This window comes from Puntigrus tetrazona, chromosome 5 (genome assembly GCF_018831695.1).
Source record: "Puntigrus tetrazona isolate hp1 chromosome 5, ASM1883169v1, whole genome shotgun sequence".
Lineage (NCBI taxonomy): Eukaryota > Metazoa > Chordata > Actinopteri > Cypriniformes > Cyprinidae > Puntigrus > Puntigrus tetrazona.
The window spans coordinates 29,835,348-29,857,061 of record NC_056703.1 but is presented as its reverse complement, the minus strand read 5'-3'; the positions used below and the strand labels follow the sequence as shown (position 1 = coordinate 29,857,061).

The window sequence follows — 21,714 nt, the reverse complement described above, 5'->3', positions numbered from 1 at the left end:
TTAACACTGCTGGATCCTGTTTAAACGTTATTTTTCCGCAGGCTCGAGTTTGACTGCGTGTATGTGTTCGGGCAGGTCTGAGCTCGTTATCGCGTGCTTTGACTTTTTTCCACGAATCTTAGACTTTCTTTGATGGCGGATCTTCACAATGAGCTCAGCTCGTGCTGTAAACGTTTTGTACAAGCGACCGGCAAACCCTTGGGTTACTTTTATTTAGCAGAAAATGCGTTCACGGTTTCGATCCGTACCGAAAACGGTTGTTTATACTCGAATCGCGATCTGTGATATATCTGGTCAGAAAAATGCATCGCACTAGTAGTTTTAATGCATTAATCGTGTGGTTTAACCCACCATAAACGCATTAGGGACAAACCATCAAATATTATAATGCTTTTTAACTTTGTATTTTCCTAAATCATTGTAACCAATGTAGACTTGTATCATAAATGCATAATACAAAAGCTTTGTGCTTGCAAACTTTTTTCAAGACTTTTTTTTGTTTATCTTTCAGCTCTCTATTACGTTTATAACTTAACCAGGTTTTAACATTAGGGTGTAAAAAAAATGAAAAGTCCTTGATGTAATTTTGTATCACATTTATGGTACCGGCCTGACAGCTGTGAATGACAAAACTAGAAAATAGTGATAATGAAGCATAGCTAGTCATTTTGCACATGGTTGTGCTTCGGCAAACACAATGAAGTGCTTTAAAAAGTTAAGAAACAGTTTTTGCATTGCACCTCGACACCCGCAGCCTTTGACCCTGTGTGTATGTCTTCGTGAGGAATGTCTGGCAGAGACGCACTGAAGACCGATGAAGGTCTGATGATGATGCAGGAGCTGGAGGACAGACTCAAGGAACACACCGATAAACTGGAGCATGTGCGTCTGTCTGCCGTGGACCTGAGGGACGCTCTATCCGGGGTTGGTTTCTCTGTTCTCACTGCCGTGCAGTGTTTTGCGGGTGAGCGGCGTTTGATGTGCTTGTGTCTGATCCTCAGAGTAGTGACGATATGCAGCAGTGTATCTCGGAGCACGTGGAGTGGCTCACGCAGATGACCGATCGCGTGGAGACGCTGCAGATGAACACCACCGTCTTTGTGCAGGTCTGTCACATCAAGCCCCCTCAAGAGGACCTGATTGAACACTACAGAGTGTCTCCACGCTGTGAAAGGGTTACTCCACCCCGAAAGGAAAGTTTTGTCGTTAATCGCTCACCCCTCATTGGCTGCCGAGTAATAAACACTGTCAAGACCCAAAAAGTATGAATGGTATTGTCAGAGTAGTCCGTTTGCGGTCAGTGGTTCGACCGTAACATTTGGAAGCTTAAGAGGTTTTTGTTTGCCAAGCAAATAGCAAGCACTTTTCTGTATTACCCGCAATGCACAAATAGACAGTTTTTGTTTAAATCAAAGCTTAAACGCCGAAGACGTATCTGTGTGGCACAGCTGACACAAAACAGCACTATTTTGGAGTGTCCTCTGAATGCAAACTGTAATTTTTATTTTCTTTGCGTACAAAAATTCTCATCCCTTCATAACGTTATGGTTGAACCGCTGATGGACTATTCTGATGACGTCTTTCCTACATTTATGGTCCTCGACAGTTTTCATCCAAAATATCTTAAATTGTATTCTGAGGACGAGCAAAGCTTTTAAGTGGTTAATGACACAATTTTCATTTTTGGGTGGAGTAACCCTATAGCTATCGAACTATAGTGTTTCTTAAGTACCTTTTATCTTGTTTTCCAGGACAAAAACATTAAGAAACATTCTTAAATTATTCTTAAATTTATCTGAATAAAGCAAATATACTTCAGATATTGAGTAACGTTTACTTAAAAATGTATCAAAAAATTGGTAAATACATAAATGCATTCATAAATAATACATAAATAAGATTTTATTATATACTCATTTAATTTTTTCCAATTTAAAACTGTGATTTTATTCCAATAATAAAAAACGAAACAATTTAAATATATATATTTTTAAAAATGCCAAGTAATTTTGCTTCTTAAAGTACGTGTGTCTTGGAAAAACATTGAAAATTGTTACACACATTTCCAATTCATTTGTAGAGCACTTTTTAAATAATTTAAGCTGTAGGAAGACATTCCTGTTCTTCCACATTTGTGTTCTTATTAAAGATAAAATGGAGGATTTAGTACTTAATTATTATCCATTTAAATAGATTCCTGAAAACATCACCAAACTTCTACATATTTAACAAGGAACTAGGTCATTATTTATCACTAAAATGAGGACTAATGTCAGATGTTTGGCTACGTGTTATGTGACTGATAACTATGGATCAGCAGAAAAATGTATATTTTGTATTGTAACTGCTAGTAATGGTTCTTACGTGGTGTTATTCCCATAGATGAATGCCAAGCCACGCAGCTTTCGGGCCAAACAGCAGGGGCTCAGAAGCACTAGCCGCTGGGGCCGCTGTCATGTGACCGATGACGCCCAATCAGAGTACGGTTGGTCTCCCGTCCGCACCCGACGCAACAGTGACGCGGCGTCCGAGATGTCGTGTGCGTGGTAGAAATGCTCCAATACACTCGCATCAAAAGCTTGTGATTGTCGTGCTTTTTTTTAATGTCAGCGCAACATTTTCTTGCCCAAATGTGACCACTGTGATGGTAGCCTGCTGTTTTTGCCTTTCATACAGTTTACAGATATAATTAAAAATAAAACTTGTTGTTCCAAACCTGACTTTTTCTTCCTTGTAACATAAAATAAAAGTGTTTTTTACATTTTCAAAAACTGGAAGTCGTTTGTCAAAATATTGTATTTTTTTTGTTGTGCATTTTGGAAATGGATGGTTATTTAGGGTAGTGCGTTCTTTTTATTATTTTAGCCGGGACACATTCACAAAGCAAACCTCCAAAAAGTCAGAGATGCAGTTTTCACAAGTAATGACAAATAAACAAACATTAATGAAATACACAAATACTGTGCCTACGAAGCATGACCATTAATGTTTCTGTGATATGTTTTCAGAAATTGTTTACATAATTAAATGCATGTTTGCAATGTACTGATTTCTGCTGAGTCTCAGTAAAACAACTTGCATGTGAGCTGATACTTTAGATGCATAATTAATACATATAGGTAGATTCATGATATGTATTCACGAATATCCTTTATGTGTTTTACCCATTTTATTAAACGATTTAATTGTTGCTGGCTTTTAATGATCTAATTCAACCATACTAATAAATGAAAAAATACTTCAAATGTACGTTTCCTTCAGCCCACGGTATATTCATTCATTCAACTTTCGGTGTGAAAGTGTTTTAATATTTGCCAAAAATAGCTGCAACCCAGGCGAAAACACACGTTGCGACCCAATAAACTAAATTAAACTAAAGTTAAAATCTTTGAAAATAAAAAAAGCTTATAAACAATTCGCAGTCTGAATGTTTTACTAGAGACGAGCGCTAGAGGGCGGAAGACTCAGTCAAATGAGCCGAACCCGTCAGAACCGCCGCTTGAGCTCGTGCGTGCGAACTTATCAACCGAGAGTGATTAATGGTGTTTTTATGGTTCATTTAGCAGTTTCTCGGTTCTGTAAAGTGCTCTGATCTCCAGTTCCTGTCGTGTCCATCTGGACCGCTGTCTGTGAGCAGTGTACTGCTGTCAGAAGCGCCCTGGACACCTGGACGCCCCGCTGACAGAGTTTATGTGGTCAGACCTTCCCGCCACAAACAGCAGCTCTGAGGAGCATCTGTTTACATAAAATTCATTTTCAACTACACACGTTTTTCGAGAGTTTTTGCTCTAAAATAATGCGAAAATCCTCCTGTTCACAGAAAACAATATAGAGTGGGCCGGAGGCTGGGGAATATTTTTTTTTTTACTATTTAATTCTATATATTCCATTTGAATATATTTATTTATTCGTGCGATTTTGAACCTGCATTTTTAGCATCATTAGCAAGAAATCATTCTAATAATCTTATTTGCTGCTCAAAACCATTTCTTGTTAGTATTACGTTGAAACAGTTCAATAAAATTGTTGTCAGGTTCAGAAGAACAGCGTTTGTCTGAAAAAGAAAGAAATCTACATTTTAAATTCTACATTCATTACGAATGTAAAACATCCTTGCTAAGCGATGGTATTAATTTATATAATTACTTTCCAAAATACTGACCCCAATCTTACGAATGGTTATAGTTTATGAATGCTCATCTTTGGATATTTCTATTCATCAAAGAATCCTGAAAAAACTACTGAACTGTAAATAACAATAAATATTGCTTGAGGTATCAGAATCAGACTGTAAGAATGATTTCTGAAAGATACTGTGACACTAAAGGGTAGTGATGCTTTGATCACCGGAATAAAATACATTTTAAAATATATTCAAATTGAAATCAGTTGTTTTAAAATAGTCGAAATATTAACAAGAATAACAAGCACACTTAGTGCCCCTTTTTTTGGTTTGGTCTGTGCACAGCCCTGAATATAGCTTACTGAATTAACACACTCCAGTTAAGTGCTTTATGTGCGCTATATGTCAGTCAACACAAATGTACATTTTAAAACACAACATACTTTTTTAAATCATTAATTTTAAAGTAAAACTACTACAAAGTGTGCTATTTAAAAACGGCCCTAGAAAGTGCCTCTCTTTTAATATACTACAAATGCACATTCAATACAGCTAAGTGCACTTCTTTTTTTTCCGAAGGGTTCAGCTGGTTTTTTATATGTGTGATATTTTAAAAACCGCTGTCTTTATGTGCCGAAGTTCATTCAGTTAGACTGATGGTTCAGAGGCCTTTCTCTCCGGAAACCAACTCACTTCCTCAATGATTCAGACGCTTGACGCACCATTTCTTACATCCTCGTGGCACAGATCGCTCATTCTATTCTACTCTACTTTACACACAGCAACGCCAGTATGTTGTGTAGACACACTTTCCCGTACATGTCTCCACCCGTAACACAGACGGCAGGAGAGATTAAAACGAATGAGTGCCGCAGAATCATCTGTCTTTCACTGATACTCTAATCTAACAGAGACCAGCAGAAACTTCATCTGTTCTCTCTGTCATCACTGGAGGAACGAGGCCGGTCCACACAAACCATAATAAGAGTCTGATAAAAACACCACAATGTAATTCATACCACCTCAGACTATCACTTAACATCTCGTGAAGCCAAAATCTGTTGTTTTGTTACTTTCTTCCACATTTCCACTGGAAGTTATAGATTATCACACGCACAGAAACACACGTTTATCAGCAAAGAGCACCACAGGCCTCATGTAACAGTCATTTAATTTTATGGTACAAATATGCGCCGTACAGAATCATCTAACTAGTTCGTTTTTTATATCAAATACAAAGGCAACAGATCTTTTGAGTATTGCAGGAGTCATTACAGTACTGATTGATATTGTATTATATAAAATACTGATTCGAAACATGTCAAACTTAATTCGTGCACACAAAGAAAAACGGACAGGCAACATCCTGAAATAAATGCACCTCGATGGAAACCGATTGTTTGTAAGTCCTGTTCAAATCTGACATGGTTTCACACAACTGTGCTTTACACATAAAAATAATTAAATGCATGAGCTATTAAAAAAAAAGAAACAGGCCTTTTCATTTCGGATATTCTTATAATTAATCTCAAATACTTTTTTCTTCCAAAATTGCACTGGTGCTTCAATGAACTAATATTCAAACGTTGACGACATACTAAAAATGTCAGTCGTTTATCATGAGAAAAACACTACTTACTTCCTTTCCAAGCAGCTTCCCTTTTAAGATCTCAGTTCTGCAGAATTAAAGAAGTGAAAATGAGAGAGAAAAAAGACTCTTACAGTGAGATTCAGTACTTTTGCATGCAATATAAAAATACCCAAGAACGAATGCATCTTTCCAACGTAGTGTAAACAACAGAGAGTGACCGAAATCATAACTAACAGACCTGATAATGTGACCGGAGCTCGTTTTGTCCAGCATGTACAATCCGGACTGCATTTGTCCTTTACATTTGGCATTTGATCTGAAAGACTGAGACGCGATGTGTTTAATCCTACAAATACTGGATTATGCATTCTGACTCAGCATGTAAACATACATCTTCCGCGTTTGCAGTTTAACGGACGGAGCCCCAGCTGAAGGTCCCGATGGAGATGAGTGTCTGACAGGCTCCAGACGACAGCCACACCGTCTCCATCAGACTGAAGTGAAGGAAGCCCAGAGCGAAGCCGCACGCCATGTCCGTCAGGTGGTGTTGGCCCAGCAGAACGCGGGACAGGCCCACCAGGACGGCCCACAGCACCAGCAGGACCCGCAGCGGGACGGCCAGCACCAGATGGGACAGGAGGAACTTGGACACCATGGCCGCTCTGCTGGCGTGTGCAGCCGGGAACGAGTACGTGTCCAGAGCCACACAGTCCAGAAAGCCGGGACTTATATCCCACGGTCCTTTGCGCCTGACCAGTTTCTGGACCCCCGCCACGGTCAGGATGTCAAGGATCAGCGCTGGGGTAAAAGAGGTAAAAGAAATTATAGAGGGGAGCTGAGTGTGTCTCCATCAGGACATTTAGATCTGCAAATCATCTATGAAAAGCACAAAGCACATGAAATACACACAGCATCACATATGTGATGAAACACGAAATATTTCATCGTCACATGTACAACCAACTTTATTTTCAAAAAACATCAATCTATTGACCAAACTTTCCATATAATTTTCATAACATTTTAAGTTTTCATTCATTTCCATGATTTTTCCATTATCAGAATGGGAAAAGTTGATTTTATGTTTCAGCCTTGTGACTGTAGAGCCTTGTGAAAAAGAGTAGTCATCAAAAGAATATACTAAGTATAATATAAGATAATATACTGTAATACAAGTATGATCTGAATGTGAACTAAAGTGTAAGTAAAACTAAAACCATTAACATTACCAAACCATTTACAGTCATATTACTAATGTACTTTATAGTAATTACAATAACTAGGAAATAACTGGGTATTAATTCTAAACCTACCCCCTAAATCTAAACCTACTCCATGTAGTTACCTTATAATATCTCAGAAAGTACTGTATTATCAGAAATTACTGTACTAATGCTGATTTTATATAAATCACGTGAAGGAACAATCTTATTGATTATCTTTAATTCAGCATCATCAAATCAGGTACTGTTAGGCAGATGCAGGTCTGTGCAATAGTATCGAAGTCCTAAAATAAGACTGGCGAAGCGTCTCACCTATCAGCAGGTTGATCAGGACCTCCTGTCCAGCCAGTGTGTTGCTTTGAGTGAGACACAAAAGAGTCCCACAGATCCACGTGATGCCGTGACCCGTCAGAGCCAGCAGAGTGACCGCCGAGCGAATGCTGCCCCATGAAGATGTGGTGTGGACGCACACGCCCAGACGCTTGGACAGACAGATGTCGATGGCCAGCAGTGAGTTAATGGCGATGCCTCTGAAGGACGGGTTGAGCAGCATGCAGTCTTCATCAGGCAGCCTGGTCGCCTCTCTGCGCTCCTTCGTGCTCTCACCCGGCTCTGGCAGGTTCTCGCTCTGCTGGTTCTGCTGGGACCTGGGCTGCCCGGATCTTCTCCACGCTCTGCTGTTTCGTGGCGGGACATTCAGGGACAGAAACTCGGGCCAGCCCAGAACGCCGATGCTCCCGCCGCGATCCTTCGCTCTGGAGCGACTCGGGTTTAAAGGCATTGTGTGGTTTAATCGTACAGCAGGATGAGAAAATAATGTGCGCTTCAGATGTAGGCTGTGAAAACAGTGCCAGATGTATTTAGACATGTGCAAGTGTATGTGTGCGTAACAGCATAATGCTTTATCATTTATGTTTATAAATGGTTATCTGTTCACATATAGGCTTGATTTTAGATTTTTGAGTTTAGATCACCTTTTTGTCTTCACTAATTCACATTACTGGCCTTGCGATGTGAATCCCCCTCCAAAAATATTTACAAATATCTGTTGCAGTCTCTCAAGTCAATATAGGCTAATGAAAAACACATGCACAACAAAAATAAGGCAATTAAATTTGCTTGTATATCAATAATCGCCTCACAGGCAAACAAGCAACAAAGCAGCTGATTAAGCTTTTGGAGGCATCCATTCACTTGTTTGGTTCCTGGAGAGAATCTAATTACTCAGAATTCAGTTACTGGAGACACAGTTTTAAAGATTCGTTTTTCATAAATTCATGCTACTTTTCACAAGTTACACAGGAACACGTTTATTTCACTATCTTAGCTATCATTCCAGGTTCCTATTGTTTTGTATACCGCTAGGCTAGCTATAAATACTACAACCTAACAAACCCTAAAAGAAAACACATTTTAAAAAATTACAATTACCCAATTTTTTAAATCTTTTTACTAGTAAAAATCCCAGAAAGTAGGTTTTAACACATTTATTTTTAATCCTAAACCACATGTGAAGCATCATCTGGCCTAACGTTACCTCAGATCAGCTCACAGAATCACCTCTGGAGAAGATCAGCTCTGTTATTATCCCGCTCACAGTCGCTGCGGTCTGGGCGAGGTTCAGATCAATTCACAGATATGCTATAAGACACCTTGGTTTTAGAAAACATGTTCACTGTATTAACATGCGCTGCTTTAGCATCCATCACTGCCCGCTCCATAACAAAATTAGTAACGCTACTATGGTAAAGGTGTGGTTTTTAATATTAATTACGTACAACGACGTACGCTCTTCTGATTGGCTGTACGGCAGAGAGCTGACGAATGAGGATTTGGCTCATGAATATTAATATAGTCACGTGTGACTGGACGCTTCAATAAGACAGGCATAGCTTCACAATTCTCTAAATATTAATGAGCTCTGTCGGAAACGCAGCCGTGGCGTTCTCCAAGGTGCTTAAATACTTTTAGCATTTTCCTGACGCAAATGTTTAAAATCAGAATTTTATATTTTATATCAGTTGGCATCTAACGCATTTTACAATTTTGATTTATAGCTAGACCATGCAAAGATTTGATTTCAAGGGTCATAAATTGGATAATGATATAGGTTTCAAATCAAGTCAGTGGGCAGTAGTAATTTTTAAACATGAGATTCAGATTAAATGTTGCAATTAATTATTCACTCTATAAACTCGAACTAAATAAGATATATTTTATGTTTATGAATTTAATAAACTCAAGTTATAATTATTCTGGTAACCTTCAGTAAATTAAACTTTAATTAAATTAAAGTCGAATTAATTTTGAGTCGAATTCTTATACTTAGTAAATTAGAATAATAAGGCATTTTGGCTAAACTACCAATAGGTGGCAGCAAATCACTGTTTATAAGTGAGTCATTGCGATTGAACCGAGTCATTTAAACGGTTGATTCGTTCAGGAACGACACGCCGTGTTGCTCAGAGACACAGAGAATGCTTTTTGTCGGTGAAATAGCAAAAACAGGCAATGTCGTGTCCACGTAAGTCTATTAATTAACCTTTTGTATATTGAGCTGTTGTAAAAAAATCTATATCCCATTTGTAATCGATGTATTTTTTTTTTGCAGAAACTCGATCATGTTATCACAAACTATATATCGCACACCTCTACCGTTGAGATATCTCAGATGACTTGTTATCTTTACTTTTTATCCTTGCAGCACCAAAGCAGAGTTAATATAACTGTATATATACAACTTCTGTTATTGGGAAAATACTAAGGTCCAGACCTCGGGTTACCCTGTAACCCTGCCTGAACTATTAAAAATGATTAACAGTTAGACATTAGACATTGATTAACATTAGACCTTTTAGAAAAGCAATCAGAAACTAATCACATGTAATCATTTACATTACAAAAGGAATTAAAAAAGTTACACTACTTACATTAGGATTTAAAATTGTAGGATTTTAAATAGTAACATTCCCAACACTAAATATATCACATAGTTTTTTTCTCCACTCGCGCTTTTCAGCAAAACTATCAAAGTCCCTTTAAGGGTATTCTATAGTTTTGGAACTACACGCCCCATAATGCGCTCACTGGGGAGCGGAAGTGACGCCAAGGCCGCTCGCAGTAGAGCATCTGCAGCTGATGCGGTGACGCGCACAGCGCTGCGGGACGGAGGCTGAGCGCAGCGGCGGCGCTAGGATGAGGATGGATTATAACTGATGAAGAGAGACGAGCAATGATGGGCTGTTCATCACATCATGTGTGTTCGTGACAGCCGGACTGTTTTATTCACCTCTCATGTTTATTCACGTGGGGTTGGTGAAGTTCACCTGATGCTGAGACGGATCGACTACTCATAAGTGCACAAGAAAGTGAGCTTCCTCCAACTGAACCTCAAGGACAAACTCACGGAATGTAAATATTCTTCGCGGAAAATCACTTTTCCAGCGTTACTTTCGATACCCAACGCGTGCATAGCTATTTCGCGCGCTTGTAGTTGAAGATCTCTCTTTTTTTGCGTACAAAATGCCAGCATTATTCTGAGCGGATGGATTTAACCTATTTATTTTAATCTAAAAGAAGCGATGTTGTGAGAGTTATGACGCGGAAATTCCCGTTTGACGATGACTGGAGAACGTTATGTGTGAACGGAGCGTTATAACGGTCCGCCAATGACGGAAAGTTGACGAACGTTGTTTTTATTTATTTTCTTTTGTTTTATTTCAATCTTCAACAGAATAACGCGATGCTTTTGTTAATAGGACGCGTTTTATCTAGTCCTGACGCGACACCGCGACGCGTCGTTTAATGTCTTCTGAGGGACGGTAGTGTGCGTTATTCAGAGAGACAGCGTCTGGCGTGCGTTCCTCAGAGGTTCAGTGTGTAGTGTGCTTTCTTCTGAGGGACAGCGTATAGTGTGCGTTCTTCTGAGGGACAGAGGGTATAGCGTGCGTTCTTCTGAGGGACAGCGGGTATAGCGTGCGTTATTCCGAGGGTCAGTGTGTGTAGTGCGCGTTCTTCTGAGGGTTGATGTTCTGCTGGCCGCTCGTGCTGGTTGTGATGGGCTGTATTCAGAGCATCAGATGCAAACCCAAGAGTTTCCGGGACAGTATCATGGTTCTGGAGGTGAACTCCTCCATCGACTCGAACCCCACCAGCATCGACGAGTCCTCCAGCGTTGTGCTGCGCTACCGCACGCCGCATTTCCGCGCGTCCGCCAGGGTACTTGTGCCGCCGGTGGCCGGTAAAGAGAGCTGGACGATCGGCTGGATCCAGGCGTGCAACCACATGGAGTTTTACAACAAATACGGATCCAAAGGGATGTAAGTACATCTGACACACAGCGCAAATGCTTTACATCACACCTTCTGCCTTTTACAGCTCAGCGTGATATGAATTTATGCGATGTACACAGATAATGGCATTTTACTACACGAGTACTGTTGAAACAACAGCTGTAGGACCTCTTAGTTTAAGCTTTGGTAAATGGTTAAGTAGGAAATGACAGAAAATATTGTTAATGTCACACATGTTGCATGCACAAACTATAATAGCAACAGTAAATAATGCAGAATGACTTGTGGCTAACTCCAATTCAAACCTTAAGTGTATCGTGCATTAATTGCACTTCAGTATTTAATTATATAATTTCAGCGTAACAAAGACAGCGTAACCAAAAATGATAATAACAATCACAGTTTATTATCAGCAATCAAGCAGTCAGAAAGCCTTCTGTCTTTATTGGTGCATTGCACAAATGCGCAAATTGAACCTGTTTAGATCATTTGAGAAGCTCAGATATGTAGAACACAATCAAAAGTCCCAATATCTAAACGTTAAAGCCAAACCAATATGACAATCGGACACGTGTGCATGTAGGACGGTCTTAAACCCGCTGATTGTGATTGTGTGCTCATTTGATCATATATGTGCGTGAGGTGACATTACATAGCCTGCATACCGTTTGAGGTTTCACTTGTCCTACTTCCTGTTGAAGAGACTACACTTTGCCCTATTTCCTGTATCAAACAAAAAATAAACCCTTTAGTGTCTCAAGATATCTGGAGGCTTCACATGCCCAGCCTCTGCATATTCCTGAAAACAAGCACAGAAATGAAGGTGCGTTTAAAATAAACGTCGGAAAGACTGATGTCAAACTTGCGAAAGCAGCCGTTGAAACATTAATACTTCATTTTATAATCATAAGTTTCACTTCCTTTGTAAGTCTGTGACATCATATCCTTAACAACAAGTCTTTGCATTTTACTTACAACTGCAATAAAGTGACACGTATACATTTACTGCAGATATCACTGCATGGGAACAGCTTTCTCTGCAATTTTCCATTAGCTATTTCCATTTTAAGCTACATGTACAGGAAAATGCCATCCCAGTCTTTATACAAATTATTTGTGTAATTTACTATCAATTTCTGAGCAAAAATTGTTTCTACACCAGTTTTGGACATTTCAGCGAACCCGAGTCCGTCTGAAGGATCTTTATGTTCAAACACGCTCACAGAATTGCCTGATAATGCTCCTGAATGATATTTCAGCTGCTGTTCTGGCCTGATAACGTTGGTCCTTTCGAACACTCACACACTCAGGAAACAGGAAAACACTCTCATATCTAGTATTTTTTGAGTCACGTTCTCTCTTTACCGTCTGAACTGTGTGTGTTCTGCTCATATCTCATGATAATATGAATGTCAGCCACGTTAAGATTTAATTCCAGATTATTATTTTACATCAAGGCCCAAGCGAAGTGTACATTTAAGGCAAGACGGACCAGGCAAATAATGTAAAAATGTTAGCTAATATATCTCACCATATTGCCCCCTGGTTGATTAATCAGTGCATTAAGGTCTTCTGAAATGTTATGCTTTTATATGTAAATGAGTGATTATCTAATGAAATATGCACTAATTTTCCTAATTAAAAAAATTTGTATCACTCTATAAACCAGAAAATACTGTCAAGAGACAGAAAACAAATATATATTCACGTGTTCATGAGTTCAGGAGTAAAATCTTATAATATAAATCAGTGAGAATGATATAGTATGAACAAACCCCTCAATAAAACACTTCAGAATTAAATTTGGTGTATTTAAGAGAAACTTATATGGACTGAAGCTAAATTATGCAAAAAGATAAAATACTTTTAACTAGACTTTTGCCTGTATCTTGCCTTAAATGGTTCATTTTCAGAGGTGAACTTTGTATTGTTTGAGATGTTTCCTGTGATGCATTGAGCTAAACCAATGTTTTTTTGAGACGAAAACCACATGTTAGTCAACGGTGGTTGTTTCCATTGGCATTAAAGTGAGTCGTTTCGTTCCAGAAAGATCTGATGTTGTCAGTGAATCGTGCCGTTTAATAAATCTAACATACCTATACAGCTATGCAAAATACCAGCAGTTATGTGTGATTATAAACTACGTGATATTAACCCCTTTATAGTAAGTTTGACTTTCATATGCATGTATTTCAAGTAGATAACTAAACATGTATGTTTTGATCTATATAAGCCATTAAATGAATATCTGATATATCTGATGAAAAGATATTCCAGTCAAACATAAAAGCTTCATACATCAAAGGAAAAAAGAAAGTTGAGTAAGCTGGATATTACATTCATTATATTAAAGTTTTTGAGGACATGTCAACATAATAAACCTTCCCAAAAACCTGACATTAGACATTAGTTAATATGAATACTGAGCAGTATTTCATGAGGGCATTTGGGTGCACACAGCATAAACTCAGGCACTCACACACTTGAAGGGTTTCTATTCTTATTCCCCTGATGATAATCAAAGCCCCTCGTGTGTTCATGTCATGTGGCTCTTTCCCATGATGCTCCGCTGCTGATGCGTGAGTTCTGGGAGAAAGGTCACGGTTTTCCTGCATCAGGGAATCGATAGGCTAGCAGCTCTGCGGTTTGTCCCGCCGTCACCCTCGTCTGTGCTGATTCTGCTGTACGGTGAAGGTCATTGAGAGCGCCGGTGCTCTCAGCATCGCTGCCTTCACTGCTTAAAGGCACAGATCACACTAATCAGACATCTGTGATCGTCAGCTCGCCGCCATGACACTTTAGATAGGCGTGACTGTCACGCGCAAGAAGATGTTATATTCACGCTGCTCATTTACACGAGGCGTTCAGAAACTGACAAACAATGAAGCAGATCGTAGTTCACATGACGCGTCATATATCAGGCTTTGTGTGTTGCACACATGCAGTTTATATCATTATTATCACAGATGTCAAATCTCATCCAAATAGCCGCATTACAGCCTTGGAAAAAATGGAGTAAATGATGACGGAACTTTCTTTTTTAGGTGAACTAATTATACACTAACTATACCCTTGTGAAAAAAGGAAGTACACTTTAGCACACTTTTATAAAGAGTACTTCCAAAATAATACACTTAGGTGGTAACTGAATGTAATGTAGTCAGGCACTTAAATGCATGGTAATTGCAATTAAATGTATTCTAGTTTAAATTTATATTAAATGCAGAACTTTAGAGTGCTTTGTGATCCAGTTTTATGCGTAATTTTATAATTCTGTAGATTTTATGCATCATCTCAACAAGCGGGCAGCCATCTTTAGAACTGTCTTTGAACTTCAGTTTTTTTTGTGGAAGCTCAATAGCATTGCTGTTGAAGAGTAATTAGAATTAACAAATGTTATCACATGCATTGTAGTGTTTGAAGCAGACGTCAGCGCAGTGGGAAGTTTCGAAAAAAGGCAGTTCATTTATAAAATCATACATCCTTTGCATGCTGTGAAAATACAAATGGAAGACAAAAGAAAACATTTTTGATAACCTAAAGCATACTTTAATGTCATTTTTATTTAAACTAGTATGTATGTATGTCATGTAGGTAAATATATTTGTAATTACACATTTGTAATTACGAAGCCGCAATTCAGTGAATTTAATTTTATTTTAATGTCTCTTTGTTGAAGTGTAACTATCCACCTTTTGTGTGGACATTTTAAATCATATGGTACAATACTTAAAATGTAATGCTTTAAAATGTAATTGCTTCGTAATATAGACACGTATTATTACAATGATATTTAACATGTCCGTAATATTGCTGGGGTCTGTGGAAATAATCAAGCTTTAGGGTTTATTTATATTATGTTCAGGATTATTTGTTAATACTTAAACACTTCTAAGGTGAAGGTTGATAGGTTTGTGCAATAATGTCACCTCACTGAACGCAGTATACTACTGTATATAGACATTTGAAAACAAAACCGAATAAATATTACAAAAAATAACAAAATTAGCATGAAAGCAAAAAATAAAATCTAATTCAATCTCGACACTATGTGTAAATGTACTTTAAACCTTTAATTTGGCATTATGTATATTCAAGCGTGTTAAGAAAGTCATGAAAGTGCCCTGTTTAAGTGGACCTTTATTTCATTATTATCATGCTAAATGCAAAAACAGATTTGTACAAATATAGCTTTAAGATCTGAAGTACACTACAAGTGCACATTCAATACAGTGAAGTGCACTTCATTTTCACGAGGGCAGAGATGTGCCGCATGAGTCAGATGATGATGCTGGTGGTCGCTGGAGCCGAAAGAGATGTGCGTGTTTGTTCTTTATCAGAGGTCTCTTTTGATGGACGCTCAGACTCACATCCCCAGTTCTATGTTTAACTTCCTCTAAGTGCTGGAATAAAAAGCATCTCTCGCCCTTGGCAACCAGTGTTCTGGTTTCTCTAGAGTCACCGCGCTTCATTCGACCCGAGCCCCTCACGTTTTCACGCTCTCATCCTCCGGTGTCTCCCGCAGGTCCAGCTGGGAGCTGCCAGACCTCAGAGAAGGAAAAATCCAAGCCATCAGCGACTCAGACGGCGTCAACTACCCCTGGTACGGCAACACCACCGAGACCTGCACCATCGTGGGTCCCACCAAGAAGGACACCAAGTTCACCGTCAGCATGAACGACAACTTCTACCCCAGCGTGACGTGGGGCGTCCCGGTGAGCGACAGCAACGTGCCCATGCTCAGCAGCATCTGGAGGGACCAGAGCTTCACCACCTGGCTGGTGGCCATCAACCAGGCGTCCGGCGAGATCCTGGTGCTGCAGACGGTGCGCTGGCGCATGCGTCTGCACATCGAGGTGGATCCGGACAAGCCGCTGGGACAGAGAGCCAGGCTTTGCGAGCCCATCTCCCAGGAGCAGCCGCAGGTGCTGGGCAAGAACGAAGCCATCCCGCCCAACGCCATGGTCAAACCCAACGCCAACGACGCTCAGGTGCTGATGTGGCGTCCGCGGACGGGCGAGCCGGTGGTGGTCATCCCTCCCAAACACTGAGACCAAAACCGGTCAGGAATCACTGTGCTAAACGCCGCTGCAAAAAGACAAAGTTGGGAATACTGCGTCTCGGAAAGAGCGTTCACGCTGCCTTAAGTTTACATTGCTTCCACTGCAAACGTTTCGCCTTAAACCAAGTGAAATGCAGTAAACCTCGCGCGTTCTACCTGTCTGTAGATTTGCACTGGATGTGTCCCAGTTAGTCGCGGTCTAACGGGACCGCGATGACCGCCGCACGCCCAACCAAACGAGGACACGGTCATTATGCATTCAGTGTTTTCAGCAGGAGCTTCAGTGTTTTAGTTTTCTGTCAACCAGCCACTTCCAGTGTGTTTTACAAGAGCCGAGAGTCCAAAAATATATATCTTTTCTACTACATGTGAGTTTGCCGTGTCAGTCAGTGTCAAGACGTCGTGGCCAATCGATAGAGCGAATGCGCAAAAACCATCCCTTCTCCCGGTGTTTGAATGAGACGCGTGTGTGCGGCGACAGGGGCACTGAACGCTGCATCTGCTCTCAAATCGATCTGCTCCTCAAATCAAACACCATCAGCAGAAGCTGAAGGGAGAAACGTGTTGTTCCCGAACGAACGCGTTGAGAAAGCACGTGTCCAGGCCACAATTCTGCACAAGAACTAGACGTTATTTTCATGGCAGTGCTACAGATATGAGCGTAACGTACCTCAAAAGTTGGAAATGATTTTTAGCATTTTTTGAAAGAGCTGCTCACCAAGGCTGCATTTATTTGATCGCAAATGCAATAAAAAAGCAACTGTTTAATGTGTGAAAAAGGGAAGAAATTAATACTTTTATTTAATAAAAGAGACAATTTCTGTTTCAAATAAATGCTGTTTTCTTTACTTTCTATTCATGTGTGAATCCTGAAAAAAGATGTATCATGGTTTTCTACAAAACTACTGATAATAATCATAAGTGTTTAGAATATAATTAGAATACAGATTTCTGAAGGATCCCGTGACGCTGAAGATTAATATTAATGAAAGACACTAACGGCTGACAGTAATGCTGACAAGTCAGCTTTTTCACAGCAATAAATTACATTTTAACAAGTCAAATTTTATTTTATCAAATAAAAACAACTATTCTAAACGTTAATATTTCACAGTTTTTCCTGTATTTTTAAAAATAAATGCAGACTTGGTGAGCAGAAGAGACTTCTTTGAAAAATCTCAATACGTTCCAAACTTTTGACCAGTAGTGTGTAAATAACGCGTTTTTATAATATATTTTTTTGCATTGCAGTGTTGAACATTTGAAGGCGGATCTGCTTGACATTCGTGCAAATGACAATTAAGCACAATTTTTATCCATTCTGCAACTCAAGATAAAATGCACTTCAGCGCTTCCTGATGCCATGTGTTATTGACCCATCGAAGGCCTTATTACACTGAGATGTGATTGTGTTGACGGACAGATGAGCGTTGATGTGATTCAGTCAAACGCTGACCAGCATTTATACGCGCACAAGGATCCAACACCACGACTGACACTGAGCTTTACGTCCATCTTCATCAGCGCTGGACGGCCAGAGACTCGTGTGTGTTTCATTTCATCAGACGCTTAAGTTAATCTTGTGTGTTTGATCTGCTCACGTGATGCGAGTCTGCAGGTGTGTGTGTGTGTGTGTTTGGACGCGTATACACAACATTACCGAAGAACTTTAGTTCAGACTTCTGATATACTTCCGGCAGACTTTTATTTATCACCAGATCAAAATTAAATGTTTGTGTTCAAGTCAAAACTCTCACATCCTGCTGTGAACAGACACATTACGACATCTTACAGACAATAAATTCATAATAAATCCTCCAATCATTTAGTTCTGGATATGAAATAGTAACACTGAATCCCTGCAGCTCCATTAGCAACATGTTTATACTGGGAGTGTGTGCGAGAGAGAGCGAGTGTGTGTGTGTGTGTGTGTGCGTGAGGCGTCAGACTCGTTTTTCGCTTTCTCTTTTCAGAAGGTACGATGGGATTTCGGGCCGTTTTATAGCTTGACAATAATACTTGAAAAACAGACGTGGGAAACATTTCAAACTGTGAAGATGCACATTGTGAGAACGAAACGTTCAAAGACAGCTGAATTTTTCATGAAGAATACAATAAAACTGTGAGATTCAGCACAGTCTCTTGTCTTTGATTCAGTGTGAATGTGACTCTGCTGCATTTTGTTTGTTTTTCATCTTTTATGTGCTTAAAGGTCAAATATGAATATTTATTATTATATAAATATTAATAATACTCTGATGAAACCAGTGAGAGATACAAGAGTTATAAAGACGTCTACAACCACCGAGAGCACGTAAACACAACAGCATGAACGAGAGAGATTTATCATGCTATTTTTTAATCATTAAGTGTCATTAAGCGCGAAAGCTATATTTTTATTGAAAAACCTAAATAGTTCACGTTACTTTAAGGATATTAAATGATGCTGTTGTGCAATGGTATTTATTTTCAGGGGTAAAAGAATAATACCTTTATTCATCAAGGCGTTAAATTGATCGTAAATATATTTTACAATGATACGAAAGATTTCTATTTTAAATAAATAGTGTTCTTTCAAACTTTCTATTTGTCTGTGAACCCTAAGAAATAAAACATTATGGTTACCACTAAAATATTGTTTCTTAAGCAGCAAATCAGCATATTAAAACGAAAAGATCTAAAAGATCATGTGATGATGAAGACTGGAATAATGAAATTTAGGTTTGATGACAAGAATAAATGATATTTTACAGTATAGTCAAATAAGAAAACAGTGGTTTGAAACTGTAATAATATTTAGCTGTTTTTACTGTACTTTTGATCGAATAAATGCCACCCTAGTGTGCTGAAAAAGAGACCTCTTTCAGAAACATTAACCAACTTTAATAGTGCAAATGCATTTGAAGTGATTCATTAGAGTCACAAGGATCTTGCCGTATTCTCACTGTAAGCAGATGATCTGCAGACGGTTTCCTCACAGTCTCCAGTGGATTTAAGAGCGCTTGATAATGGAGCGTATTATCCCGTTATCCGTGGATGAAGACGAGGCTTAAACAAAGCAGCCGAGAGATTAACAGACTCAATCCCAGACGCAGACACTCCAGTGGCACGATGGGATTGATCTCCAGACACCCGAACTCCGATCATCTGCAAACAAGATCAAAATACGAACTAGACAGTGACTGAAGAAGCAGACGCTCTCAGAGCTGCGGGCGCGTTCGTCTGCATTCACTGCTATATTTACACCGCACCTGTCTCAATCTATAAACACGTACTATAATCTGTAAGATAATAATATAGACAGACGCCAGACACTCAAAACCTCTTCTAATACCTGAGGAACTAGAGGACGATGCTGGTCAACGCATACTGATGTAGTGAAAGGTCAGAGGACAATGAGCTCGACACACGGTGCCTCTCAAACCCGGTAACAAAGGATCAGTTGAAGCTGGTTTTGATGTCTATTTGAGTGTGGTTTCAGCGACCTCTTTGTTTTTCAGATTGAAGAAGATTCACTGTAATGGTAACATACGCTAATGACAGCTGGACCAATGAGCTGTGAGCAAACTGACGTCTTTGAGCTCACTGCGAGAGCGTTTAAGAGATGAAGGCTTCTGCTGCTATTTATTTGATAAATGTGTGCATATAATAAGCAATTATATTTTGATGTTAAATTTAAATGAATGTTAATGCAAATATAACAATGTAAAATATTATATGACATATATATGTATATGGTACAGTAACGGGGCCGTAGAGGAAGATTCTTACTTGAGTGCTTTTGTTTAGATGTAAATTGTGAAAGTTAATGCATTATTTGTTATTTGCTCTTTCTTATATTTGTTGTACTGCTTTTGTTTGCATGCGTGACTTTGCTTTGGGACCTTTATAAAACTTTGGCTTGACTTTTCTCAGAATTGAGGTTGCTGACTTTAAACAGGTGCCCAGTCATTTTTTTTTTTTGACCAATTCCAACAAATCATACATTATGAAATGGAGAATTTGAAATTAAAAATAACTAATTTTTGAAAATTTGCTCATTGTGACTCAGGTCTCACACACTCACACACACACACACACACACACACACACACACACACACACACACACACACACACCTTATTCTTCCAAGGCAGAACTAGTCTACGACTGATTAATTAGTCTTTCCACCATTTTCCTGAACGCAGAAGCCTATGGATAAACGTCTGGTTCGTTAGAAGCTACAGGTAAATAACGAGGAGAATAACAATGTAAACTGAGAAACTGTTTGCACTACAGTATAATACGTTAGTATAATATATGGAATTTCAAAATATAAATATACACAACGCTTAGAAAAGACTGGAAAGTAAGAAAATGGCTTGTAATTTACATTTAGGATTTACAGTTTTGCACCCTCTTACGGAAGATGACTTATATATACATGTTTTATGAACACCCCTGACACCTGGACTTCCTGCCAGCATCGAGGCTGACTCTTGAGGTGCCCGTCTTCTTGACTATTCGACATGGAGCCGTACCCAGTGTTGGTCCGAATAAAGTTGTTGAGGCCATCGAAGCCTTGATTACAGAGAAATTCCATATAGGATTCAATATATGGAATTAGGACACACCAATATTCAATATCAAACAGCAAAACGAACCATTTTGTACAGCTGGACGCGGATGAGACCGGAAGCTATACCCATAAAATTTACCACTGGCTCCGAAAAGAATAGCGTGTCGTAAGGTAAAACCGATAGCACTATGAACCAGTTTGTTTATAATTAAGATGAACACATTTAAATAATGTGGCAAGATGCAACAATTTTTTTAATATCAGTTAAACAAGCTGTTTTGTACGAAAATAACTGGATGAGACCCACAGTTTTGAGCCCAATGCGAGTGATTCCACCGATACTGTGCTTTGTGTCTCTGATATTCTCTTTGAGGAAACCATAAAGTTGGACTGTGATAACTGAGAAACTCACATCAGAACGGCCTGACATTAATAAAACTTAATCTTGTTTTCCTGGATCTGACTCTTATTATCGACAGGGATTTACAGAGATGATGGAAAACAAGGGCAGGATTATTGAGGTGCATCTTCATCATCATCATCATCATCATCATCCTCAGTGAATCTGCTGCAGGATCCACCTGTTCTCGGTTAAATACTACAAATGACCTACTGCCCTGTGCTTGTTAAATAACACCAGAGTCAGTTATAAGTGACAGATGACATTATAAGTGACAGGTCTGTGCTTAACAGTAGTATTTCAAGTATAAATAAATTTCACTAAGATTGACTTATGCTTTCACTGGTTTCACTCATTCATTCAGTAATGCAAATGAATGAATTTCACTATATTTTATTAATCAGCCGTAATATTTAAATATTTCCTTAATTATGCCATGATTTATTTGAGTGCAGGTATCCAACC

The 21,714-nt window shown here is 39.0% G+C and overlaps 2 protein-coding genes across 3 annotated transcripts; one reads left to right on the top strand and one right to left on the bottom strand.

Annotated features, from left to right (window-relative positions):
* Positions 1-5,276: 5,276 nt before the first annotated feature.
* LOC122344826 (inactive phospholipid phosphatase 7) lies at positions 5,277-8,692 on the bottom strand. 2 transcript variants are annotated; one of them, XR_006250935.1, is made up of 4 exons: positions 8,475-8,692; positions 7,250-7,773; positions 5,953-6,512; positions 5,277-5,799 (listed from the first exon to the last, which is right to left on the bottom strand). XR_006250935.1 is itself a non-coding variant. In XM_043238400.1 (3 exons), exons 2-3 carry the CDS (start codon positions 7,716-7,718, stop codon positions 6,124-6,126), a joined length of 858 nt encoding a protein of 285 aa, XP_043094335.1. In that variant the 5' UTR covers positions 7,719-7,773; positions 8,475-8,692; the 3' UTR covers positions 5,277-6,123. The 2 variants fall into 2 exon arrangements, 1 of the variants encoding a protein (XP_043094335.1); XM_043238400.1 differs by having other exon boundaries at positions 5,277-6,512.
* Positions 8,693-10,071: 1,379 nt separating this feature from the next.
* fam78ab (family with sequence similarity 78 member Ab) lies at positions 10,072-18,423 on the top strand. Its single transcript, XM_043239186.1, has 2 exons — positions 10,072-11,256; positions 15,755-18,423. The coding sequence occupies exons 1-2, from the start codon at positions 10,964-10,966 to the stop codon at positions 16,278-16,280; spliced, it is 819 nt and encodes a 272-aa protein (XP_043095121.1). The 5' UTR covers positions 10,072-10,963; the 3' UTR covers positions 16,281-18,423.
* The last annotated feature ends 3,291 nt before the right edge of the window (positions 18,424-21,714 follow it).